The following is a 26,254-nucleotide window of genomic DNA, read 5'->3' as shown; positions in this document are numbered from 1 at the left end:
GGGGAGGGGGGGGGGGGGGGGGGGGGGTGCAAATGAGACAGAGATAGACAGAGAGAGAGAGAGAGAGAGATCCCCTTCTTTTTTTCTCCAGACCTCAATACTCGCTCTAATCCTCTCGACTGGATGCCGAGGCTGCATCCTGGTGATTCACCAAATCCCTTCTGCAACCCTGAGCTCATACCTCTTATCTGGTTCAAGTGCTCCTCGACAGAACACATGCAAACATGGCAATGACATACTAAGGTTACATGCTGCAGGTATATGGCAAAATAAAATCTCATCCAAATGTATTTGGCTTGCAGTAAAATAGTTGTTCTTTTATGTATTGTTAATAGATGAAATGTCGAGTTTGAAGCCTGCAAAGCTGACGTTTAGATTCTACCTGTTTTTTTTTCTTCCTAAAATGAGCTCCTTTTGATGTCTTACATTTTATCACTGATTTCCTTACAAAAAACACTGAAGTGAACACAGCTTTGCCATTACTGTCTACACAAGAACAATGTGTAATTTCAGTCTGCCATTTAAACTGCCCGAGTACATCAGTTGAGAGCAAAATGTCGACAATAAACACTGGATGCGTCTTGAAATTGGTTTCTTTCTCAGAAAATGGAGATTATGAACAAGGATAACCAAAATAAAATAAATAAAATAAAAAATGGGCACAGCAGAATATTTTCTGTCATCTTTGTGTCATCCACACTTTGGTATTAAAATGTCAAAATCTCATTTTCTAAAAAGCTGCTTTCTAGTCCAAGAGGATGTTTGTATTATAAAACAAAAAGAAAATGGCATTTGAATGGAGCAGATTTTTAGCCAACAAACAAAAACAAGCAGCTACAATCACACTGTAATTACTGGAGGCAAAGCATTCTGCATAAAACATGCATCAAACTCAAAACACGTTCAGTGTGTCCCTGTTCACTGTGACGTGTCCTGTTGCACGTTAGGAGGCAACAGCTTTGTGACTCACATTTTGAATGGTTATGTTTTTCCCTATCAGTATTTCGTGCATAAATACACTTATCAGTTGCGTAGTTGGATATGGGCCACGTTTTCCCTCCTAATTTGAGACCAGTTAGTGCCAACCGACTTTAAAAGAGCTCACTTGACAATGGTTGGTTGATGTGAAACGGTAAAAAAATAAAATAAAATAACAATACTCAGCAAAGCATGTCTGTGTTCAGTTTCTCTGTCAGGGGTCAGGGAGCACCGCAAACTGCACATCAAGGCCTATTCCTTCATGATTATTGTTCCTGTTCTGGTAAAAGTGGGTTGAACTAATGCTCCAAACCGCTATCCAAGTTAATGATGTGTGGTGAATTTTCCAAGCCCTGCTGCTTGATTAAATTGTTCACTTAACATTGGGATAAATTGATTAATCTACCACTTAATTGGGAGGGTCATCGTGTTTGTGTACTCGATGACTAACGAATGTTGGCGCTTATCTGATTCTCACACTGGCCTTAAAAAAATATATATAATCATGTCTTGTAAAATATGCATTCAATTCACTCACCAAAAATCAGTCATTTTAAAAAAAATTTCTGGATCAAGTAGTGGACAAACTGATTTGTTGCATCTTCAAAAGCTATGGATCTAGAACCGGAATAATCCGCCATTACTGCAATGTGTTTTTTGTAAATAACTTCTAAACTAAATAATACATTCAAAAAAACTGTCATAGGGCAATTTCTCCATCCCCAGTTAGAGGCTACATTTATTTGTCGTCACCATGATCTGTTCATGTGACTTGAATTATTTTAATAGAAGAATAGAATAGCACTTTGTCATTTCACACAGTGATGCAATGAAATTAAGTAGGCTCCGCACAAGTACAATAAATAGATCACCTAGGAGGCACCTGAGCAGCTGTACATCCCCTGCTGAGATTTGGACCAGCAGCATCTTTGTTACGCTCTTAGACAAAAGCATCCCCCATTCCTCCCTTGCTCCCCTCCTCATCCCGTCTACCTGCTACGTGAATTGCCATTCCAAACAACGGACTCTAATGTTATTCGAATTGCCTCATTGCCTCCTCCTTTGTGCTCCAGCAAGCACGAAAACAACCCGCTGCCCTGTGAATTCTCAGCATTAGCAAGAGACAACGTGGAGGTGGAGAATCTTGTCCAGCTTAATTCCCTTTAATTCAGGAGACACTGCAACAACTTGTCTTTCCTGCGTGGTTGGTACATTCAGTAACACAAAATAAAAAAGATTGCCTACATGATGAAAGCAGTGGAATGTAAGACTGTAATGAAACCGGCTAATTAATTGCTAATTATTCTTATTAAATTAAAACCTGTGGATACTCAGTAACGTGGATCGGGGATGCTGCTGCCTGGATTGCAGCTCACCTTCATGCCGATGGAGCTCAGAAAAAAAGCAGAGAGCCGTTGGTGCCAGTTTCTGTTCTTAACAAGGGAAATGATTTTGGTTCGCCAAGCCTCAGTAATAAGTTAAAAACTTTCACCTCACAAATCATCTGCCCAATTAAGTCCATTTGGAGATAAGATCGGCAGCTTTGATCAGTCCCAACAAAGTCATTTGGAAGACAAGGTCTCTGTGAATCATTTCTAAATCATTTGAATAGAGAATAAAGAAAGTGTGTAGCATCAGTTGGGAAACGGAATAGCCTGCAACATGCAGAGCAATCTCCTTCCAACCTTAGAGAGACATCCTTGTCCGGGAGTTACTGACTGCATAGGCATTGGGATGAAGCCGTTGCCATATTAAATATTCAGATGTTTCTTTATTTTTTTTATATTTCTGCAGCTCTAAATAACACATATTTTTTAATGACGTGGAGCACTAATGGTTTTATATGATTCCATTTGTTATATTAGAGTTTATGATGACTGATCAAAAGACACACCAAACCATTCATTGGATATTTGTGAGATTATTAATTCATTGTCAAGTCATTTTTTTTGAATTAGTCCACCCCGTCTATAAATAAAGATAAAACATATTCACACAGCTGCATTAAAATGTAATGTGGATAATATGTTTTACCCCATTGTGGCAAAATAACAGCATAATTCCCCACATACAGAACTTTGACATTTACTAATGATGTTGTTTAGATGAACCTTCCTTCCTTTCACACATCTCACGATTAAAAAGACAGTGGGGGATTATGGAAGGTAAGAGTGTGAACAGCTGCTAATTAGCCATATACGACCGAGACACTCTACAAAGGAGGAGCGTAGCTACGATGCGGTGCATCATAGGGAATGTAACATGATTAGGCATCATTGCATTTCATTGTTGGTACATCAAGCATAATGTCGGGGTGCAGTTTTAGAAAGAAAAGTGTAAAGTTTCCCATGGCAGGGACTTCAAACTAAGGCCCAAATTCTGCTTGTGAATTAATGCAATTGCCCACAGAGGTGTGATTGTGCGTGCACTCATTCAAAAGCATTTCAGATGGCAGGTGATTCCTTGGTTTGGTACACCCTGTGACCAATTACTGCGAAACTAGTATAATGATATGTGCATAATCAAGCACACAAAAAAATGTACAGGTCCCATTTTGCTAGCTGTTTCCATGTGTTTTATTATATATTTTTCCATTAGTTTAATGTGTGTTAATGTGCTGTCTGTTAGCTGTTACACAATGTTACATTATGAGTGTCATCCATATTCTTAACTCATCAAAGTACCTGCTGAGATTCAAGCTGCAGTATGTGTGTAAAATCACTTCTGTGTATTTTACGAACTGTGTATGTAACGTTTATGAGCCAGAGACAAATTTGCACCCTGATGAACAATAAATATATATTTTATTCTACTATATAATTCCAGCGAAAGAGAATATAACCATAAAATGTGGACACAGAGGCAGAACTGAAGCGTCGTTTCTTCAAAGACAACTTGACGAAATGTTACAGGACACTGGCTTGACTCAGCAGGCCTCGCCTCAGCTCTCTACCATTTTAAAGCCACACATATCTTAATAACGCTCTACCAAATCCCTTTATTCAATTATAGCAAGCCTCTAATACACGTGTCAACATGTTTCATTAGTCCGTTTTCCTCTCGCACCAAAGAGATTAGCTTCTCCCTACAATTCTTTTTTATTTACTAAATGCAGAAATATCATCTTCCTGAGGACCACGTGTTGTTAAAGGGATTATTTCTGTTCATTACATTTCATTCAGCCTTGGCCTTTTTTTTTTTTTTACTTACAGAAAAGGCTATTAAATATGCAGCCTAAAATATACTTATTCAGCTATTAATTTTGCTGCAGTCCACATTTAAATTCTTAGAGAACATTAGTGGGGATGTGATACTGGACTTTTTTTTTTCTTCCAAAGCTTCTTTAAACTCGTTACCTGAAATGCCTTTTTCACAGAGTGTTCATTGGCTTTGTGCAGTTGAACAATGCTAAGACTGTAAGAATAAGATATGAACAAAGACAACCTCTATGAGTGTGCATGTGTCATATAAGGAGATGATTAATTCTAAGACTGTGCAATGCCTTTGATGTTCCCTGTGGAGATTAATAGGAGATCATGGTCGCCCAAGGGTTTCACAGCAGCATCAGTTTTGCTGAACTGAGACACCGATAGATGCCATGTCTAACTGTGGAACTAGATTACGCGTCATGGTACATGCCCTACTCTGCGGATTTGTCCCTCTGACACCACAATTGTGTAGAAACAGCAGCGTAAAACAAGGACTCAATGGTCATTATCATTCTACTCATGTTACTCTCGTCTCCCGGTGGTTTCATATCTCTGTTCCCTCTCCTTCGCCGTCTCTTCATCCATCCCCCATATCCCTGCCTCCATCAGTTTCCCCCTTGCTGTCTGATTTTGTCTCTCTGGGGGGACACGGACAACAACAGCCAGAGGGAGACAGACAGAAAGTGAGGGATAAGGACGAACCAAAAAATAAATAAAAAGGCACAAAACAGACACATAGGAGCAAGCAGAGGGTGGGTGGAAAGGAAGAGAGTAGTTTTATTTCTCTCACGTCTGAATGCCTTTATAATTTGACAATACCTTCGGTCAGACCGCCCTATGATGATACTGTGCAGTCCTCCCTCTTTCATTTTCTCTCTGCACTCACGTTTTCCACAGGGAAGACCCTGAGACTTTTAGTTTTCCCTCTCATCCATTTCTGTTCATTTAATGCCTGGTAACCCTTCTTTTTCATTGTTGATGTGAGAAATAAATAAATGATCAAGGTAAGCTCTGAACTGATTTGGTTTGTACACATTATGAGCTCTGCATCCCACGCTTTCCAATATTTGATTCTTCTGACATTGTCCTGCTCTTGAAGTTTCGAATCCAAATTTTCCTTCATAAAATGACATTTTAAAATATGTTTCCCCACTCTGTATGTAGGGTAGTTGCATTGTTGTTTTTTTAAGTTACTTATTCTAGAAATGCATATTCTAAACAGAGCGAGACAAGCGCTTCTTGTTTCTGCAACCAGATTGATATTCACGGTAGACTTGACACCCTGACACGCTTCCATTTCATGTCTTAATCTCAATGCAAGTGGGAATAGAAGCAAGACTACTTCTCCATAAGTCCTTCCTCCATTGTATGTGCTCACCCATCCCTCTTCCCCGATTACATTTTCTCCCTCTCCTTTTCTTGCCCCCCCCCCCCCTTTGACCTTAATTACAACATGCACAAACCTTACTTGGATCCAATTTCCAACCTCAGTCATACCACACAACCACAAGATTAATGCCCCAAGGGACAAATTCAATTAAACTACCTTCTAAACAAGGAATGCAGATGTGAAAAAAAAAAAAACACTATAAAAGATAGTGCAACATGGTTCAGACCAATGAATCTCGGCAGGATAACTCAAAAGGTTTTGGATGGATCCTGATGAAATTATCAGGAAATGGGAATGTTACCAGGAACCGACGGTTATTATTATTATGATTATGTTGATGATCCAGAAGAGATCCTGGATCCCTTTGAAATGTTTGATAACATGGTAGTCAGTGGAGCTTCAAAATGTGTTCCTCAATAGCTCGGTTGATTATTGACCAATATTTGTGGAATTCTACAGTCATGCAGGGCGGGGATCTCTATCTAACCACGGAATTTTATCCGGATCAGATCCAGATTGGAGTCAGTAAAAAATATAAAAATAATAACATCGAAAACTCAATTTACGGATTTAAAAAATCAGTTAATAATACACAAACTCCAATTGACTTTTCATGGTTGGTGTATAAAGACACCATGAACAATGTAGAAACTTTTGGTGAAGATCCAGATCACCATGTGGACAGTGTAAATATAACTGGGGGGATGAGCTGCTCAGCGGAAGTCTGCGCTCTCTGCATGCTTTTCTAGTGATTAAACCACTGTTGTGAAAACTCCCTCTAAGGTGCAGGAGTTTATCCCGAGACCTCAGCATTGTTGAAGATGGCTGAAAAGGTGAAACTAAAAAGTCAAATTTAATGCAGTCTAAGTGGAACGCGAACGCCTATGAAGAGAGACATGTTCTTGCGTGTGACCGTTCCACAGCAAAGTGAGAGTTCACTGTTGGTATGATGTGTGCGGTCAGTTTCTCCTGGCGAGGTTGTCGAATGGTTTTGAATACTTTCTTGAAGAAATTAAGAGATGAAAATAAGAAATAGATCTACAATAGATCTACAGACCAACACCTACAGATCCACTTATCTCTATCCAGCTGTGAGGAGAAAGTGGAGCAGATTCATGCTGCGGTAGAGCTCCATCCGTTTTAGCCTGCTGCTGTGTCAGGAGAAATTGCTGCCTGTGCCAGGAGTTCTGTCATCCTGGCCTAATGTCTCTGCAGCTGCCTCGCAGGCTTCAAGCCAGTAAGCCATGTCCAGATGAGAAAAGGTGACAGAAACATTTTAACTCATTATCCTTTGGGAAATAAAACAAGGATAATGTGTATAACTGGGCAAAATTATTCTTAGGGGATAATTCTGTACCACCGGTATACTTTATTTTTTTAAACAGTACAGAACATATATAGTGTTTGCAACACTGTACTAATGAAAGTTATATTTGTTTACTGGGTATGGAGGCATGGGGGCAACCCTGGTGAATAGTTCGCTTCTCCCTCAATCCGTTTCAGTGTGCAGGTCCTTTTGTCAATGGTGGTACAGAATCTGGACCTGTGACTGTCCAACTGTTACCAACTGTTGGCTTTAGCATTTGTACTTCTTGTATACTTGCTCTCAGATCACTAGCTTCATCATGAGCTTTGCCCGCATAATATTAACCACTGGATAGATTGTAAATGCGTTATGTTTTGTGTGCTCCTGTTCAAGGCAGATGAATACCCAGTATGTCTTAGCTTCTGCTCAAGGTTTCTGGCTATTACAGGGAAGTTTTCCCTTTCCTCCATCACCAAACTATTTGCACATGTGGGACAAGTTTGGTTTTATAAAACCTCTTTACCTGCTCTTCCTGGAACGTGCCTTGGGATAGTTTTTGTTAAGATCTGGAGCTATAGAAATTAAAATGAATTGCATTTTCTTGATTTTGCTACATAAAGGGGCTATTTAAATTTTAATTGCTCTATTATAATAACACTTTTCCTTTTCAAAGTATGCGATGAACTGCTGTATAATAACTGGATTCACTGCACTATTTAGCAACGCAATCACCACAGGGGATGGCGATTACACAAATGGATAGTACCCCCCTCCGACTGATACTTTTCTATTTGGTGTGATATCAGATCCAGTAGTGAAATAATATTTCCTGTATTTTCAGACTCGAGGGTTGTTGTGAATCTAGTTGGCCGCTTTGCATGCACCTTTAGTTCGAGGGCGTAACCATTAATTGATGATATACACATGATTATGTGTACATCATGATTATGTCTGTTTTCAGTTATTTTATGTTCATTTCCCAGCCACACTGTAAATACTGTGGAAGATCTGATAATGTTATATTGCAACCCTTAATCATATTATCGTGTTCCATCTATATTAATACATTGACCAAATATTCAGGAAGTCACTGGACGTTTCAATTGATATACACTTTTACTGACATGCAATCATGTTATGTTTAATTCTGACCGCACTAAAGACTACTCCCTTTAGCCACAATGGGGCATGAACCTTCAAGTAGTGGCGGAGCCAGAATAAAATGCTGAAATAAAATCACTTCTTTATGAAAGAGGAAAACTGCTGCTAAAAAAATCAAATATAAATCTGGTTTAACAGAATAGAAAGCAGCTCATCTAAGAGACTGAAATAATAATAATTTGATATATGTGTTGTACTGATATGGGCCTACATGTAGTGTTAAAATAAACTAGTTCCATGAAGCAAATGTTTTTAAGTAAACATGTAAAGCCACAAAGAAGTGTGTCTGGAATTGCTGGTATTTAGTTAATTGACTTAACCAATTGATTTTTTCTAAAATCAGTGTAATATATTATTTTGAGTCTACAAACCATTTATTTTCAGAAGGATTAAGTATATTTTTTTTAACATGCAGTCACAAGTCTATTTTTACTTTGAACATTTCTTTGACAACTTGACATTTTTTTTCTTTAAATATCTGCCAACTTATCAACCCAAATTCAGTTTAATGAGCAATTTCCCACTGTGTCTGATGTGTGTAAATTGTTTATACCAAGTGCACGTTAAATCTGCGCTGCTCCAAAAAATGTCTGGAGAGATTTTCCATTGAATATCTCAGGTAAGCTTCCGCTAACACATGATCATCCACTTTAAAACTATTATTATTTTTGTGTGAATGGATTAGAGAACTTAAACTCATAAATAAAGCCTGCAATGAATGCAGTGCGGATAATTTGGAAACATAATCATAGCATGAATGAAATGATACATCGCTGATGCATAAAAGTAAAAAGTATGCCGAATGAACTTCCTGCTGGTTTCAAATGTGAGCTCTGTGTCACTGCACATCTCAGCAGGTTTAAATTACTCAAAACAAATGCAGTGTTACATTGACTCCATAAACTGCCCCCACTGAGCTCAGACAGCGACGGCTATCTTGGCCGATACCCAGTCTATTACATTTGAGGTTAGAAACAGATCAGGCTGGATAGTCCCTTCATTTTCCTCCCGCTATCTCCAAGGAGATCTACATTAAACCTGCAGAGAGAGATCTCCCATAGCCCCCTTAATTCGATTCCCAGTATGCCTCATGCTAGCTTAAAAGAGGAGGTGATGGTGGCAGCAGGAGAGGACATTCAAATAGAAACCAAATGGTCCATGGGCAAGACCATCTGCAATTCTAAAGCCAAGGCGGTGGAAATGTTGCCATTAACATGCACATTGTGTTTCTATTAGGAGAATGCAGTTTAATTTATTTAAAGCACTATTACTTAGGTTTTAAAAGCCGAGTTAGGTTAGTTAGAAAAACAATTAAATAAACAATAGATTATTTCAACAATAAATCATTTTATTTCCTCATAGGTGTTCCATCATCTCTAGTTGCTGTAGGCGACTCAAGCCATGTTATTCACATATTCAGTTTGTTTCCCTGGAGGAAATGCATCATCTCAAAATAACACGCCATTGGTTGGAAAAATAAATAAGTTTTGATCCTTTATCCAAGGATATTTTTGTCATTCCATGGCTAATTTTGCGGCAGAGTCATTCAGCATTACACCTGCTCTGACTTCAGTTGCACATGCATTGGAATGGCCATTCCCTTGCATCTCTCAGAGATTAGTGTTCCATGACGGCTGGTTTGCCTGCATCATTTATAGACTGTCACTTCTGTTTATGACGCATTACCCATGCATCATTATAACATGTATGCAAATTATCATGCCATTTCCCCTGCATCACAATGCTTACCCATCTCAAAATCAGTTCACTCTCCTATGCTTTTGCTCCTCACTTGTCTTGTTTCCTTCCACCTATTCAATTTGCTTTATTAGATTCAATTTATCAACCTACTATTCTTGGGGGAGGTCTCATTTATACTGGAGGAACCCAATTCATTGGACGGCTTCATTTGATGATTTTCTTCCCGCTGGTGTCTAATTTCCAAAACCGTACTTTTGTTCACAATACATTTAACATCATCTTGTCTTGTTCCATTTGTTCATCATTGTAGTCGCACTTAATTGAATTGTTTGTTGCTAAAGTGAAATTATAGCTGAGAATCATGTATTCAAGAGGAAAATGAATATTTATTCCGTGTCTTATAGCATAGTGGTGAAGAGAGAATGCAGCCCATTTTAATATCCTAGTCTTGTAATAATATTTGTTATCACCGTTTCCCTGTTAAATTCAGTGTGGTAATTTCCAAACGCCTCACAGACGTCTTACAGACTGGCAGATAGACATCAGCAGTGACTGAAGCCTGGGGTTTGTCCTTCCTGTGGCTGTGAAGGACAGCCTCAGGTTTAGAAAAACACCAATATTGATTTTCTTGGCCTGGTTACGTGATGGCTAGGGCACCTGATTTACCAAAACGTACATTTTATCCAAAGCCTGACTGATAACACTATGAAAACGAAGACGTGTCCCATCATTTCGGTAATAATCCTCTAATTTGCTGTCAAGTCACACATTCCCATCTTTATCAAATGGGCATATTGATTTCTGTCTTTTAAGATGTTGTTGGCCTGTCTATTGGGCGCGAACACTATTAATCCTGACTACAGGGTGATCTATACAAAACGGATGGCAAGGCACCTTTGATGAAAGTAGCAGAATCAGCTACTTTGGTTTGACTCTGGCATCCTTGAGCAAAGTAATTTACTACCTTGTGCTTTATGATTTTATTGTGTAATCATTTAAACAGCATGGCACATGAGGTAACGGGTAGTATTTTAATCACAAAAAAAAAAAAGAATTCTCAACTGTGTGTCTGACCCATTTTTCTACAATTGTAATTCTTTTCTTACTATTGGAAATAAAGGTACAGCCATTGAAGTCTAGACCTCGCTGCATGTCAAAGTTAACAAGCAAGATTCCTCAGGTGTCGGATTTCTTGTTCTTCAGGCGTGCCCTATTATCCTGGTGTGTGCTCATGGTGAGGTGAGGGAGTGGCTGGAGTAAATAGTCAGATCTGTATTGAAAGGCCTAAAGGAAGAGATGCGAGTTAATTGGCAGCAGTTTGGGGGACATGAAACAGAGATAGAGGATAGTCTGCATGAAGATGAAGGGATTATGGCTTTGATTCATTTGCTTTGGAAGCACAATTCTGCTGGGGATAGGGAATTCAATTCCATCTTTTTGTTGAGCTGTAATAGAGAAAAAAAAACTGGATTTTCCGATGAGAGCTTGAGCAAAAGCTTTTATATGATGTATAAAACATGTATTTATTTTTACAGTTTGCTATGACTTGGACTTCATCCGAGTAGATATGATTTTTTGATCAAAAGAGTATTTATTCACAATACATTTTGTTTATTGTAAACTATTTTATTTGCATAAATCTAATCAACAAATGATCCACTAAAGGTTTGTTGATAACATAAATTATGTATTTGTGATCTTTAGGATGGAAGCACCAATGTTGCAGGTCCTTTGAATATGGGGAAGCTAAAAACTTGCTTTTTTTGATTAATCATCAAATGAGATAAGGCATCGTTCAAGCTTGGAAAACATATGTATTACTCATTGGTGAGTGTTGGACAATAGCTGCCATGGCCGTATTTGCTTCCCTGCAAACAAGAAAGAAAGAAAAAGACAACCTATACAACATGGGTTTAGTTTGGATTTACATCATTGCCTCCTTGTGCAGAAAATTAAAGTACTGTCCCTGTGCAATGTGTGTATTTTTGTGAGAATGCTAGTCACACTGCTAACATAGAAAGTAACTCTTATTTCAACAACCATTATCCATACATTTTCTTGTAGATGAAATGACCTCAATCATGCCATCTACAGCCGTTTTATTCGCCGTGTGGGTCGCGGGTGTTGCTGGAGTCTACTCCAGCTGACTCCGGGTGAGAGGCGGCGTAAACCCTATTATTACGGTAATTTTGAAAAATGGCGGGTGTCTTTTTCATCTCGCTAACCCCTCATACAAATACTTCCATCAACATCATTGCTTTACTGAAATCACATTTACTTTGTCGATCTTTGACCTTTTTATGAAATGAATATAAAGAGACTTATAGCTTTTCTTTTTTGCATAATTCAGCTATGTCCAATGATGGCCTTCTGAGCACGATTACACCGACAGTGGTTAGAAGTGACAGCCAATAGTGTATTTAAATCAGTTCTCAATTACTTTTCTGAGAATTTAGCCTGAAGTTCCGATGCTGAAATAAACTCTCCTCTCAATAGCTCCTCCACTTTTCAAGAGGCTTAAATTGGACATGTACAAATCAGTTTTCAGACCATAGATTGGTTGAGGTGACAAATGGTGGACAGGAAAAGGTCTCTTAAAATGAGAAAAAGTGACTTTCTGAATTTGCTGCTGAAACCTGAGTGACAGATGAAGGGAAAGAAGTTGTTAGTATGAACCACATCAAATGATGACAGAAGAGGGTGGTGCTCTTTCCAGACCTGTAAAGGTTAGAGCAATCATTGGTGACTGCTTTCAGTCACTTCCTTTCTCTGCTGTGCATTTCACTTTATTTTGGAGAATAGGACAAGCATAACCATGAGGGGACAGTCAGACCAGCTTTGGTATGTAATTTAAAATGCATTTGGGCCGTGCAATTTAAAGACATACAATTTTAACACGACGGTCTGCGTCTCATGATTCAAACACTTTGAAGAAATATGTTGAGTGTGAATATGGTCAAGAGATGAAGACAGGCAGAGAAGGACTGACAGTAATGCTGTTGCACATAACAGCATCAACCATTCAGTGTTCATAGCAACATCAAAACAATTAAAGGCATTTAAATCTAACCATAGCACTGTAAAAATCTGAATGCCAAACAATGAGAATGTCAGCAGAGTGGTGATGAGAGACTCTGCACATTCAACAACACTTTCCCCTTGAAGTGTTACGTGAATTAAGACTGGACATTTGTTGTTGTTGAATTTTTGACCAGAAAACACATTTACAAAATAATCAGCAATGTAATTTCCCTTGTTGTTGTTGTTTCATTGCATGTTTGTGCTTAAGCCCAAGCAGGTTGGATAGCAGACAATCGTTACCTTTAGCCCCTTGGTCAAGTCGTTGGCGTGAAAGGTGGTCATAGGTGAAGGTCCAGGACGTGAGCCATAGGACAGGGACAAGGGGTGCATGGGGGACACACACACACACACACATTGGTGGAGGTCACAGAAAAACAAGGGCATGGAAGTAGGAAGGAGGAGGGGAGGAGTCACAACCAAAGAAATGGGAGGAGAGGAAGCAACAGGGGAGGATGGTACAAAGACTCTAAAAGATGAGGAGGATGTGGGGAGAAATAAAGAAACATGGCACCCAGAGAAAGTAAAAAGCGGAGATTTTGAGGAAACCAGCTGTTTCAAAGAGGTTAAAAGGGGGGGGGGGGACAATTCCTCTCAAAAAGCCAAAAAGCCAGCAACAAAATTAAAAAGGAATGAACCCATACCTTGGTCGTTTAACGTCAGGTGCGCCAGACCTTGAAAGGGAAAAACAGAAAAAAAGAAAGGAAAGAGGAAGAAAAGAAGGTCATAAACGGCACGGGAAGAAAAAAAGCATTGTCACAACGTTGGACTGCAGTTTGTGACAGACATCCTGGGGCAGACTAGGATGTCAGAGTTCAACTCAAAGGTAAAAAAACAAGAGAAAGAGATAGAGAGCGAGAGAAAGAGAAAGAGAAAGAAAACACTTCTTGAGTGAGGTGTGGTGGGGGGGGGGGGATTAGAAAAAAAAGCATTTTCATTTGGCGCAACCCCCGAAGGCCATTGCTCTCACAAATGCTTTTTTTTCCCTCTCTGGAGCACTTATGGAACACGCAGAACTGTTTGGCAGAAAATGCTTAAACTGGATTTCTGCTCAAATCTTATAAACAAAATACAAATAACATCTGGGCCGTCACACAGAGAGGGGTCAGAGACAAATCTGGTATAACGCCACTGGATAAAATGTTTTGTGTAGCCTGTGAGATCTGAAGCCAAAGATTATTCCAACGCAGATGTCAGAATACCACAGTCCAGAATATTTATTTAGCCAACTGTGGGCTATGGAACAACACATCTTGGCAAACTGCGTAGCAGCTTATATAAAATAAATATAAGTCCACAATGAGCTCCGGCCGCTGCTGGCAAACAATAGTAGCGGGGTAACATAAAGCAACTTCAGAATTACTCCACGCTAACAAGAAAACTGTTTCACATTCTTGTTGTAGCACCAAGGGTGGATTTCAATAATTTAAATATGAACATTATTATTTATTAACTCACATTGGGCAGTGATTTAGATGTTTACAGCCAAAATATGACACAACAGCCTTTACTGTTTACACTACAACAGAATTCTGCCTCTAGCCTTTATGTGAAGGCTCCTGTATTCTGAAATAAATGATAGACAGACCTTTAAATGAAGAAAAATAAACATGGTCATAACTATGGCCTAAACAGACTTGTATTCCCATGTGCACTGAAGGGATAAAGCAAATTGGATTCATCCCCAGGCAGCACAGAACATCCACAACATAGCATCGCACTAAGAGCCCCGAGACGTTAAATGTTTTTCAAGCACAACTATCTTTGCTTGATCAATAGTATTTCAGACACAGATATACAACTCATAGCATTTCCAAAACAGGTCAATGTGAATAATCCTTCAGCATCAACGCAGAACCGAAGAAGCCTCTTGTTTGAGAGGCGAAACATCCTCAAAATGGTCCGACAAGTGCAGTGGATGTCGAGCAACACAGATATTTACCATGACCTGGATGACAGAATCTTCAGTCAGCAAAAAGCAAACAAACAAAATTACACCGAGGATAGGCGCTCGGGCCTAAAAACAGGTTAAAGATGTTGTTTGTTTGGACGTGGGTTGAGAACTGGAGGGTCCCCGGTTCAAGTCCCAGTCCAGACAAAAGACACGGAGTGTGGACTGGTGGCTGGAGAGGGGCCAGTCTACCTCCAGATCACTGATGGTGTGTCGTTTAGCAAGGCACTAACCCTCCCAACTGCTCCTGGCACACCAATAATGGTGGTGCCTTCACCCTATGTCCTCTCTGCATCTTACCTCTATATATTAACAATGATAAATACCGACTCATTTATTTATTTATGTGCATGCTAGCATACTAATTTCACAACTGTAGCTGCATGCTGCAGAAAGTAGACCCTATAATAAAACTTCTGCTTCCATGGATCATAATTGTACCTCGATTGTCTCTCAGTGTCTGTGCATTCACTGTGGACTCAATAAATGAGGGCCCGGAATGACAGCCCGGATGACTTAGATATTCAGTTGCTGCCAGAGTTTCTGTGAGGAAAATAAGAAAAAAAAGGAATGTCGAATGTCTCAGAAGGCAAATTAACACACAACCTGAGTCTAACAGGCTAGCTGTCACGTCTATATCACCTGCAGCAAGTAAATAAAAAACAAACAGAAACTCAAATGACTCGCGTAAACACTGTTCCTATCGTTCTCTTTCTCAATAACCTCTGTGATTCAGAGACAGCGGGCTCGGCTTTTCACTCATCTGGCATGCAGTCCGTTTCCTGCCGGCCCTTCGCAAGGAGTCAAATAATTGTTACTCTGCCCCCCTCCGCTTTTATTCCCTTGCTTATAATCCATTAAGGAGATAAGGCAGAGTCCTCCTGTAATGAAACAGAACGATGCTTTCACTGCATACCAAATCATTCCCCCAATACCCCCAACCCGGCCCCATTCACCTCAGACAGGCGGAAGACGGGAATGACAGCGGAAGACAAGAAACGGTACAGCAGGGAGGAGAAAGTTCATCTCTTCGCAGACAGTGGTAAGATTTAGATGCAGTTGTGCAGCACAGTGGCAGAGAAGTGACAAATATGAATCAGAAGGAGAAATCAATTTTGAGAGATCAGGAAATTAGAAAAACAAACAAAGGCCAATGAGAAACAACTAGATCCAGTCAGTCACACACATGCTGGCTCCACGATAACCTGATTTAGACTTAGCTCAAACAATATAAATTAATGATCACTGGATGTGACCATGAAAGGCAAGGAAGAGACTGATCTTTCTAAAAAGATCAAGTTATCAATAAAATAGTGGCGTCAAACGGCATAAAATCCAAGCCAAAGGAAGAGAGTCTCTCATTATCCTTGACATCTGAGTATTTAATTACATCCTTGATTCTGCAGTGAGTACAGATGGGAGTGCCTCACGAAACCAGCGCAGACTGGAGTCCGGCTCCGATTGGCTGGATTTGATTGAGTGGCAGATGGAGCAGGGTCATCATTTTAGCATTAGCATTGATCTGCTTACATCTTGTCTGAAGCACTCCTATCCCCTTCTAACTTTCCATCTTTTCATTGCTCCCCATCTATACATCCAGCACCCCATCAACCAGCTGCGTCCTGCTACACTTGTCTCGTCATCTGCCACTTTCTTCCGATGAACACAAGCCACTATTTGTTTGCAAACTACGGATTATATTCAGATGAGTGTGGGTGGCTTAAAGTGCAAAGCTCTGCCAAGCACTTGATAAATAAAATAATGATGCGAATCTGTAGACAGTGAACTGAGACTTCAGATAAATGGTTTGAAAAATCAACCATAAGACAATAGTATGACTGTTTTATTGGGCTTGGGCTGGAAGATGACTTTGGTTTACAGACTACAGTTCTACATTTGTCTCGACTAACCTTGAAGACATGAATCCGTGAGAATCCCATCATCCCTCACACTTACACAAACAGATGCGCTAGGTCTCAGGAGATCAGCTGCAACACACAATCGGAGGAGACAGAAAATAGCATTGGAGTCACTGTTGTTTTGTCCAACTCCTTCTGCGCTCGTCTGACTTTGTCCACGCCTCGTTCATCAGATGGACACAGGCCCCTCGTCAGACCTCCCCTGCGGTGCCGGAATGGCATGTTTACTAGCATCCTCCTCAAACGACCCCAGCATATGGCCACCGCACTCCACATGCCTCTTCAAACTGCACTTATAGACCGACCACCTTATTTGCTGAATTCCAAATAGTCATCGCACAAAAATGGCTCAAACAATTTCCCTGAGGACACAGGTTCGGTGACATTAGTGGGAGCAACAATATGAGCGAGAGGAATATCCAAGTATATAAAAGTCATGATGTATTAAATGCAAACAATAAATGCTTTTATGTGCCATCTACGGCTTGGAGCGTTCCCTCGGCACAAGACATAAAGTCGCACAATGTCCGAAACATTTGACGCAAGCACAAATCACTGGCTTTTACTAGCCCTGGCCACAATTAATTTCACAGTGTGATCACCACTGTAAGTGTCCCATTGTCAAAAAGTTCAGACGTGCGGGCCCCCCCACCTCCCCCGAGGCCTCGGAATAAAACCAGAGCCATATGTGAAAAACGTATGCAAGAAAATGTTGGAAAGTTCTGATTGAATTGAAAAAAAACAACATTATTTTCGGTTGGCTGATCTATAATGCATGGTGCCTTTGCACAGCTTAAGTAATATAGACAGTGTAGAAGGATTTAAAGTGCTTCAATAATTCATGGTGGATCTCTATTCTATGAGAGAGAGAAAAAAAAACAGGATAGACAGAGGCACAGAAGACGTATATAATCTTGCAGTTATAGATTGATGTTGAAGGCTTCCATGTATTTCAATGCTTGGAATTATTAATAATGAGCTTGTCCCAGTTCTAAAGGAAACATGTTCTATACTTGAGGATCTCATTGGGGCTACGATGGTTTAGCAACAGCCCACTGTAGTGTTACTAGCGTGCAGAAGACAAGGATGAATTTGCACAAGAGGAAGCTTTTCCTTTCTATTTGACTAGTCTGAAGTAGCTTCATGTTTTCTTTAATCATGACTTAAAATTAAGCTTTGCCAAGGTAATACATACATTCCTAACATTGAATGAAACGCATGACTCCTATTAGATGTGTTGAATCAAAATTCTGCAGGAGCATCGGGTACAGGGATTTAATCCTGAGCAGATATTACAACACAGTTACATCCGTCAGGCTCACTGGCAGCACGCCACTGGCTAATTAGGGCTATTAAGGCTCCATACCCAAATTAGCCAAGTGGCCTCAGCTGCAGGTCACCCTCTCCAAAAGGGGTGTAGAGGAAGGGGAGGCAAAACCTGGATGCAAGAAAAGAAAAACAGAATACTACACTCATGGCCCTCATGCTAATATGTAGAAATCCACTCTGGTGCTTATAGATCATAATAGATTCATACAAATGTGAAAAAACAAGATACAATAGAAAGGAAGCAGCTCAAGGCCTTTTCCTTTTGTTTTATTCCTGTCTATTCCTTTGGTAAACTTTGAGATTTATTATATTTCATTGAATGCTCAATTATTATTTTAGTATTTTTTTTTGCACATTTGCAAGTCAAGACTTGCATACACACACACACGTGCGCGCCAAATCACTGCGGACTTAGCTACTGCTGATTTACATAAATGCAAGTATCAAGGAAGTGTGAAAACAGTCATGTGGGTATTTAGTTTAGCATGAACTATCCCAAAACAAAGATAATTAAATTTCAAAATACTGTGCACACATCTGCAAAAAGAAAATGTACGAAAATGGGAAATTAGTGTACCAATACTCTATATTGTCTATAAAGACAATATCCAGGAAGTTCAACCATCGTCAGCTGGGATAGGCTCCAGCGTAACCCATGACCCGGATTCAGATAAGCAGCTGAAGACGAGGTGATTCAGATCTAGACGCACACTAACTGTAAGATCTGTTAGGAATAAATAAAAAGCTGCAGTCGTGCTTTCGGGAAATTTCTACTGACTGGCAGTTCTCTCCTAGAAACTTAGATACAGTGTGAATTCAAACCAGTCACAGATAATTCGTTTGCCAGTGTTTGGTAGTATCACTACTGCAGATAGGGAAGGAGAAATACTCATCTGAAACATTTCTATGCTGGCCGTCGCATTTTAGCTCTTTTACTGTGGCTCAGGTCTTTACTGTTATGAGTCAATTACTGTAGTATTACCACAGAAGCTACGCCTCACAGACTTACCCTGCAATAAAGTCACAGAACGACATCAATATTATGTACCTCAACCCTTGTAATTGTACTGCAACATGAATGTGATTGCCTGTGACCAGCTACCACAGCAATGTGAAAAGTACAAGGCCAGAATTTAAAGCACAGACATGGAAGGATTTTAGCAACAACCGAACGACAAAGGCCTTTCACGATGGCCGTGCATTCCATGGGAAAGGGCTTTTTCCACATGTATTCTTCGTCTAGTTTGTCCTGCCACTGTGATGTTTTAAGGAATACAGTCATCTCTCGCTGTATCATGTTTCACTTTCCGTGGATTCACTGTATCATGGATTCTCCGACATCGCAGTATGTATGAATTTTTACATTTAAATTATTTCCAATATTTTATTGATAAAATAAGCATTTTCTAGCCTAAAAAACAGCAAAACAATACTAAAAACAAAAAAATTAAACGCATATGGTAAATGGACTGCACTTATATAGCGCTTTTCCACCGCTTCGTGGTGCTCAAAGCGCTTTACATGAGGCCTCACATTCACCCATTCACACACACACACATTCACACTCCAGTGGGAGACTGCTGCCATGCAAGGTGCTGCCAGACCCACTGGGAGCAATTTGGGGTTCTTCGACATGCAGACAGTCAGGGCTGGGATTTGAACAGCCACAGCCGGCCCTATATGCAGTATCGCAACATATAAAATACAGTACCGGCGGCCGCACCATCAGTAAAGCTGTGCAGTAAACGTCATCACCGCCCTCATCATCATTACTGCACAACAAATTCATCATCATCATTAAAGTTTCATTGCAGTACCGTCAATGGTGAGTACCACGCTGTGCTCCCGCACATTAGTCTCGTAAAGTTATTATTAACACCATGCCCCACAATATGCAAAAGATATGTATAACCTTCTGGTCTTCAGTTTAGTTCTTTTTCTTGGACCACTGGTTTGTTGATTTAGAATAAAGGCACTGCCCTATTCAAAAATGAAATTCAAGATTTGAAAAAATGCAGGCCATACTTACTAAAAAGTATCATTTCAGTTTTTATTAAGGGCTTATCCTATCACTTTGCTGAATATTGGTTTATTAACTCTAATCTGTACAGAAGGGAACATTGAGTCAAAGAATTCAAGAATTCATAATTCTCGGATTATAAATTCCCCCACATCTCCTAATAAACTGTACATTAAGTGAATCACTTTGACTCCAACATTTTATTCATTAAAAATGCTTCATGTCATGGGATACTCCTGGAAAAATAAATGAGAGCATCGTGGAGATTGGTTAAAGGTGAGATTGAAACTGTTATGTATTAATTATGATTTTGCTAATAAATTGGATCTCCATATGTCAGGCCTGAGATTGCTTTGTATTTGTCCTTTTGCCAAATGTTTGGACTTTCTGATTTGGAAGCATCATGTTGAGTTCATTATGGGAAAACCAATGCATTCTATGTCTGCCCTCAGTTTTTCCTTCCCTGTATGAGGTCAAATGTAATCATTAGTCTCCATGGAGATGTGCTGTCCTTCATCCACCCATCCTTCCTCCCCCCTTGCTAATCTTCACCCGCCAGTGCAGCAGATGTATCCTACGACCGGCCCATCCACCCTATTTCCACGGTCAATTTCATGGAATGAATACCACTGATTGCCACTTGTGGACTGGACTCATTTAGGAAACTGAAATGGGGAGTGGGCAACAAAATACATGCCCTATACACCGCCCCCCTCCTGGACCCGCTGCAGTTCGCCTACCGAGCCAACCGGTCTGTAGACGATACAGTCAATCTGGCCCTCCACTTCATCCTGCAGCATCTGGACTCCCCAGGAACCTACGCCAGGATCCCGTTTGTGGACTTCAGCTCAGCTTTCAACACCATCCTCCCGGGACTGCTCCAGGACAAGCTGCTCCAGCTCAACGTGCCCGACTCCCTCTGCTGGTGGATCACCGACTTCCTGACGGAGCGGAGGCAGCACGTGCGGCTTCGGTCTACGGTCTCGGACACCCTGACTAGCAGCACCGGATCCCCCCCAGGGCTGTGCACTTTCCCCCTGGCTCTTCTCCCTGTACACCAACTGCTGCACCTCCAGCCATCAGTCTGTCAAACTGATTAAGTTTGCGGACAACACCACCCTCATCGGGCTCATCTCGGACGGTGATGAGTCTGCCTATAGAAGGGAGGTGGGCCGGCTGGTATCCTGGTGTAGCAGCAACAACCTGGAGCTGAACAGCCAGAAAACAGTGGAGATGATCGTTGACCTCAGGAAAGTCACAGCCCCAGACCGTCCCCCCTCTCCCTCACAGACTCCCCTACCCCCCATCTCCATCGTGGACTCTTTCCGCTTCCTGGGCACCACCATCACCCAGGACCTCAAGTGAGAGCCAACCATCAGCTCCCTCATCAAGAAGGCTCAGCAGAGGATGTACTTCATGAGGCACCTGAGGAAACTCAAGCCGCCAACCCAGATGTTGGTGCAGTCCTACACCTCCATCGTGGAGTCCGCCCTCCCCTGCTCCATCACCGTGTGGTACGCTGGTGCCACCACCAGGGACAGACACAGAGTGCAGCGCATTGTACGTGCTGCGGAGAAGGTGATCGGCTGCAAGCTGCCATCGCTCCAGGACCTGTATGTCTCCAGGACTCGGAGGCGTGCAGGTCGGATCACAGCCGACCCTTCTCACCCTGGACACGGACTCTTTGACCCTCTCCCCTCAGGCAGGAGGCTACGGTCCATCCGGACCAGAACCTCCCGCCACAAGAACAGCTTATTTCCCTCGGCCGTAAGACTCATGAACACTTAATAATTCTGTCCCGGAATCCTGAACATTTCATAACTGACAACTCGCACTGTTCCATTTGCACTGCGTGATTACGCTAGTTTACTGCTGCTAGTACACATCTGTGTATCCACTCCTGCTGCTGCTGATGTGTCTGTACTTGTATGTTTTTTGTATTTTGTCATTGCTGTTAGATGTAGCACGACTTCACCGAGAAACATTCCTAGTCTGTGAACCCTCACTGACAATGGCAATAAACTACTTCTGATTCTATGTGTGTGTGTGTTTAATGTGATGTTGGATGTATTTTCAGCATTTGTTTTGAAGGAATAGAAGGCAGCATGAATGAAAAGAAAGAAAGTCTTCCTTCAGTAGATTATTAGCACAGAAAAACACCACTGTGTTCTTTGATAGAACAGGTTCTAGTAACTGTCCTTATGATATTTAATAGGGAGGACCATGGCTTAAGTGGGAAGAGCATTGTCAATTTATCAGAGGGTTGGTGCTTCAATCCCCAGTTCCACAAATCTACATGTCGATGGGTTTTTGCCAACAACCCATCGGCATGCTGCTCAGAAAGATGCTGAACCGCAGCTTGCTTTCCAGGCACTGCTCCTCAAACATGGGTCAAATGCAGAGAACAAACATTCACAACATTTATCATATATAATTGGATGACATTTTACTATGTATGATTGAATGTAATAATAAAGCCTCTTCTCAATGTATACACAATCCCCCCCCCCCCCCCCCAAATAAAATAAAAAAAATAAATCACTTCAACTCCTTGAAATATGTCCGGAATGAAAAAAATAGTACAAACGAACTTGTAAGAATGTGACTCAGATGTCATAAAACAAAACCAAGAAATAGTTATCTTTATTTCAAAAGTAAACCCATATCAGTGAGATAAAGTAAAGACAACTAAAGAACCTCCTGGTGCTGTGGAAGCTCTGGTCAGAGGTGTTGTAATCTACTGGGACACGAGTAAAAAATAGCTCCTTGCCTTGAGCGCATGTTGAAGCTTAATACTTCATTTTGACAATTCCCTCCCTTTAGCCAGTGCTGAGGAGCACACATCTTGTTCCTCTGCACTAACGGCACGGCGGCAAATTGTAGATTTGTGTTTCGAAAATATTGTGATAACTTTTCTTAGAAATGTGGCTTCCTGCGAAGTTTTGACAGGACGATTTCCTGTCTAGTGTCAGGGGGTGGGTCTCAGCAGGTAACTACAACGACATCCCATAATGGAAAATTAATGTCTTCCAACTGAGAAGACGCTCTAACCTCATTTAGCTGAATGGGTCGGGTAAACACCATTAGACCACGGAATCTGCATAGCTCCTGGAAGTTTAGTCATTTGAGAGAGTGAGTTGGATAATTCTGGAAAAATTAATGGAAATTGTGTAACAAATGTGTTCATAATTCATGAGCCTATTTTTCTGAGGCTGCAGTCCTCTTGGTGGGGAACGATGCACAGCTTGATTTAACTGATTGTATCTTGTGCATCCTCGTTGCTACACGATGCTAAATAAAATGTGCCCCACAGAGCAGTTCAACTAGATGTGAGTTCAGTCTCATCATCACTCACAGCAACATAAAAAAATGGTCTGGTAATAAAAATATATATCACATTAAATGATCTTAGATTAGCCTTGTGCATTTCTGCTTTATCTTAGAAAAATCTAGAATGAAAACCTTCAGAAAAGACCAATTGCAAAAAGAACATGGCTGCAATGTCTCGCTATGCAATAAATCACATAAACTCAATCCTGCATTATGCACTTTCTGGTTTGGTTTTATCCACTGCCAAAAAAAGCCCCGCTGCTGGCGTTCATCTCACCAGACTCTAATTAGGCAAACTGAACAGGTGAGAGAGAAGTCTTCTGTATATTCAAACAGAAGGGCTCCTGAGTTTGAGTGAGCAGAAGGAGCTAAAGAGACGCAGGAGGAGGAGGAGACGACCACAAGAAAATTAAATGGCACCGAACCTCGTAAACAAATATTTCAATAATGGTAAATGCAACGTTGGGGACGTCGGGTGCTGCTGTGCAGTGAATTAACTCTGTTGTGTAGGAAATGGGATATCACACGTGCACTGAAGAGAACATCCCCTTAACGATTTATGGATTTCCATCAGGTAGTAAAATGTTCATATAAAGCTTTAATAGACTCATTTACACATGGACAGATGCTGTTGAACATGCTGACCAGATTCCTGCCATCATTAATATGTATCTTTGACTGATAACAGTTCCTCCTTGGAGCAATACTTCCCTGAAAGTTATGAGCTACTCATAGTTGGTCAAACATTGTTGAGGTGAGGGAGGAAATTGACACAGCACAATTTTCTCTCAACATCTTAGAGATATTTTTCTCCCAAGTTTGATTTTCTCTTGAAAGTCAATCATCACTTTCAGGCCCTCTGTGGACAAACATGACATTATCCAGCCAGTCCCTTGTTGGCATGGCAACTGGCTCCTTTCTTACTATGATGGTGGCCATGTTGGTATATTAAAGCTCTGCTGCTCTCTTTGACCGTTTTCCTTCATTTTCCTCCTGCACCTGGTCTCAGGTGCAGGAGGGTCGTACTATGCCATAGGCATACCTCATGTGCCTTTGTGTGCATGTGAATTCAAGTGCACCTTTGCAAAAGGAATACTGTAAATACTGACATTGGTGCTTCCTCTTTCACTCACCACAGTTGTAATTTGGGCTGATGCTCAGATAGTGCAGGATTGCTTCATTGAACTGGGCTCTTATTCCAGGCTCCACCGATCCCATCTGTCACAACTTCATTCTCAGATCTACCATGCTGCTTTGAGCCCCATGACAGCTCTTTAAGAAAACCACTCAATCTGTTCTGTGCTATTTTTGAATCCCTTTTTTTTGGGGGGGGGGGCAAACAGGGATGCATTAAACTACATTTTATTGACATGAAGACCTACTTCATCCTCTTCCATGAGAAGGATGCGGTATTCGATCAGAGGGTTTGGTGCCGCAGGATGCGCCAGACATTTAGCACTCGTTGCCTTCATCTCCTCCATGGCAGCTATTCCCAGTATTGTGGCTGAATATCAGTCACAGCTAAATCAAGTACAAAGTAACCTACATTATTACCCAAAAATTGCAAGCACATGATACCTCTGTCCTTTCCTTGTGTTTAACTAGCGGTCGATATCTGGTCGCAAGTTTAAAGGGCCACGAAAGACACTGCTGTGAAATGATGTGTCCATTGCAGAAATCAGCTATATGACAAAACCGTGGCTTAAAAAACAATGCTCGACTGTCTGTAAATGAAAAAGTAAATGAATGCCATTGCACAAATTCAATAAACATACGCCATAGCACAAGCTCCACTCTGATATATGCAAAGTCACTGTGCAGCAAGGTACAAAAACACCAACGCAGTGACTTTTTAGCACCAAAGATATTGCAAAACTCCATAGAAAAGCATCCTGAGGATTACTGCTCTAATCCATGATACTCCATGAATGCTAATGTGCACACAGAACTCAAATCCCTTCGGGGCTTCCACTGCTCTCCTCTGCTTGTTTGAGCTTCATATGATGCAACACTATAAAAAGATTGATTCTTGTGATCAAAACTGATAGCATTAGGATGATTTAAATCGTCAAGACATGCCCATCATGTGTCAAAATTAGCTAAAGACTGCTGTGCATCTGACATCAGGTCACCAGGGATCAGGCTGACGCCACTGGTCTAGATCATCTCGTCTTTTGAAGCCAGAGACTGCGAACAATGGTTATTTTGCAGTTTCTTATCAAGAGTGATGCACTGATATCATTTAAAATAATTGCAATTAGAGGGACAATTTTGTATCGCCTCTAATACACTTGCAGTGTCTTAGATTAATCTATTTTAATACGAGGTCCTAAAATTAAAAATAATCACTCAGCTACATAAGGCAGCCAAAACTGGTATTGATACCAACTCTCGTGGAATGGAACTGCGCTAGGAAATAAGTCAGACAGACAGATCAATAACTAGTTCTGGGTATTCAGTCTGGGTTGAATAATTATTTTAATTTTTTCTTGCTCAGTTGTTGCATTGAAAATGTGCCCATTATGTGTTGGTCTTAGTTAACAGTGCTAGAGCTGTGTTGCAATCCCCCTCCACGTGTTCCGCTTATAAAGTATATATAAGGGTATACCCTTCCTGCTCTGAAGTATCTCTCTGATCTGCATTTTTTGAGAGTGACGGCGCTTTAGGGACAAAGAGAAAGAGTGTTCAATGTCATCTCCATTTCATTTCCTATGATTAACGGCGCCTCTGGGAGCTCCAACCACAAGATCAAGCGCCTGAAGTAAGCTGTATATTAGTGTAAATATATATATATATATATTTATATTGGGTTACTGGGTATAGTTATACATGAGCAACGGTGCTCATGGAGTGAAGTCTTGTTGAACTGCCTTCAGTGTTTG

The 26,254-nt window shown here is 40.8% G+C and overlaps 1 protein-coding gene across 1 annotated transcript in view; it reads right to left on the bottom strand.

Moving 5' to 3' along the window:
• The window catches only part of LOC137913962 (neurexin-2-like), a 161,798-nt gene that overhangs the window by 83,007 nt on the left and 52,537 nt on the right, over positions 1–26,254 (bottom strand). Inside the window, exon 3 of the mRNA XM_068757582.1 lies at positions 13,468–13,497. Coding sequence (XP_068613683.1) covers positions 13,468–13,497 — 30 coding nt within the window. The remainder of the gene's footprint in view (positions 1–13,467; positions 13,498–26,254) is intronic.

Source organism: Brachionichthys hirsutus, unplaced genomic scaffold (genome assembly GCF_040956055.1).
Source record: "Brachionichthys hirsutus isolate HB-005 unplaced genomic scaffold, CSIRO-AGI_Bhir_v1 contig_745, whole genome shotgun sequence".
NCBI classification, from domain to species: Eukaryota; Metazoa; Chordata; class Actinopteri; order Lophiiformes; family Brachionichthyidae; genus Brachionichthys; species Brachionichthys hirsutus.
This window is presented reverse-complemented; position numbering and strand designations above follow the sequence as displayed.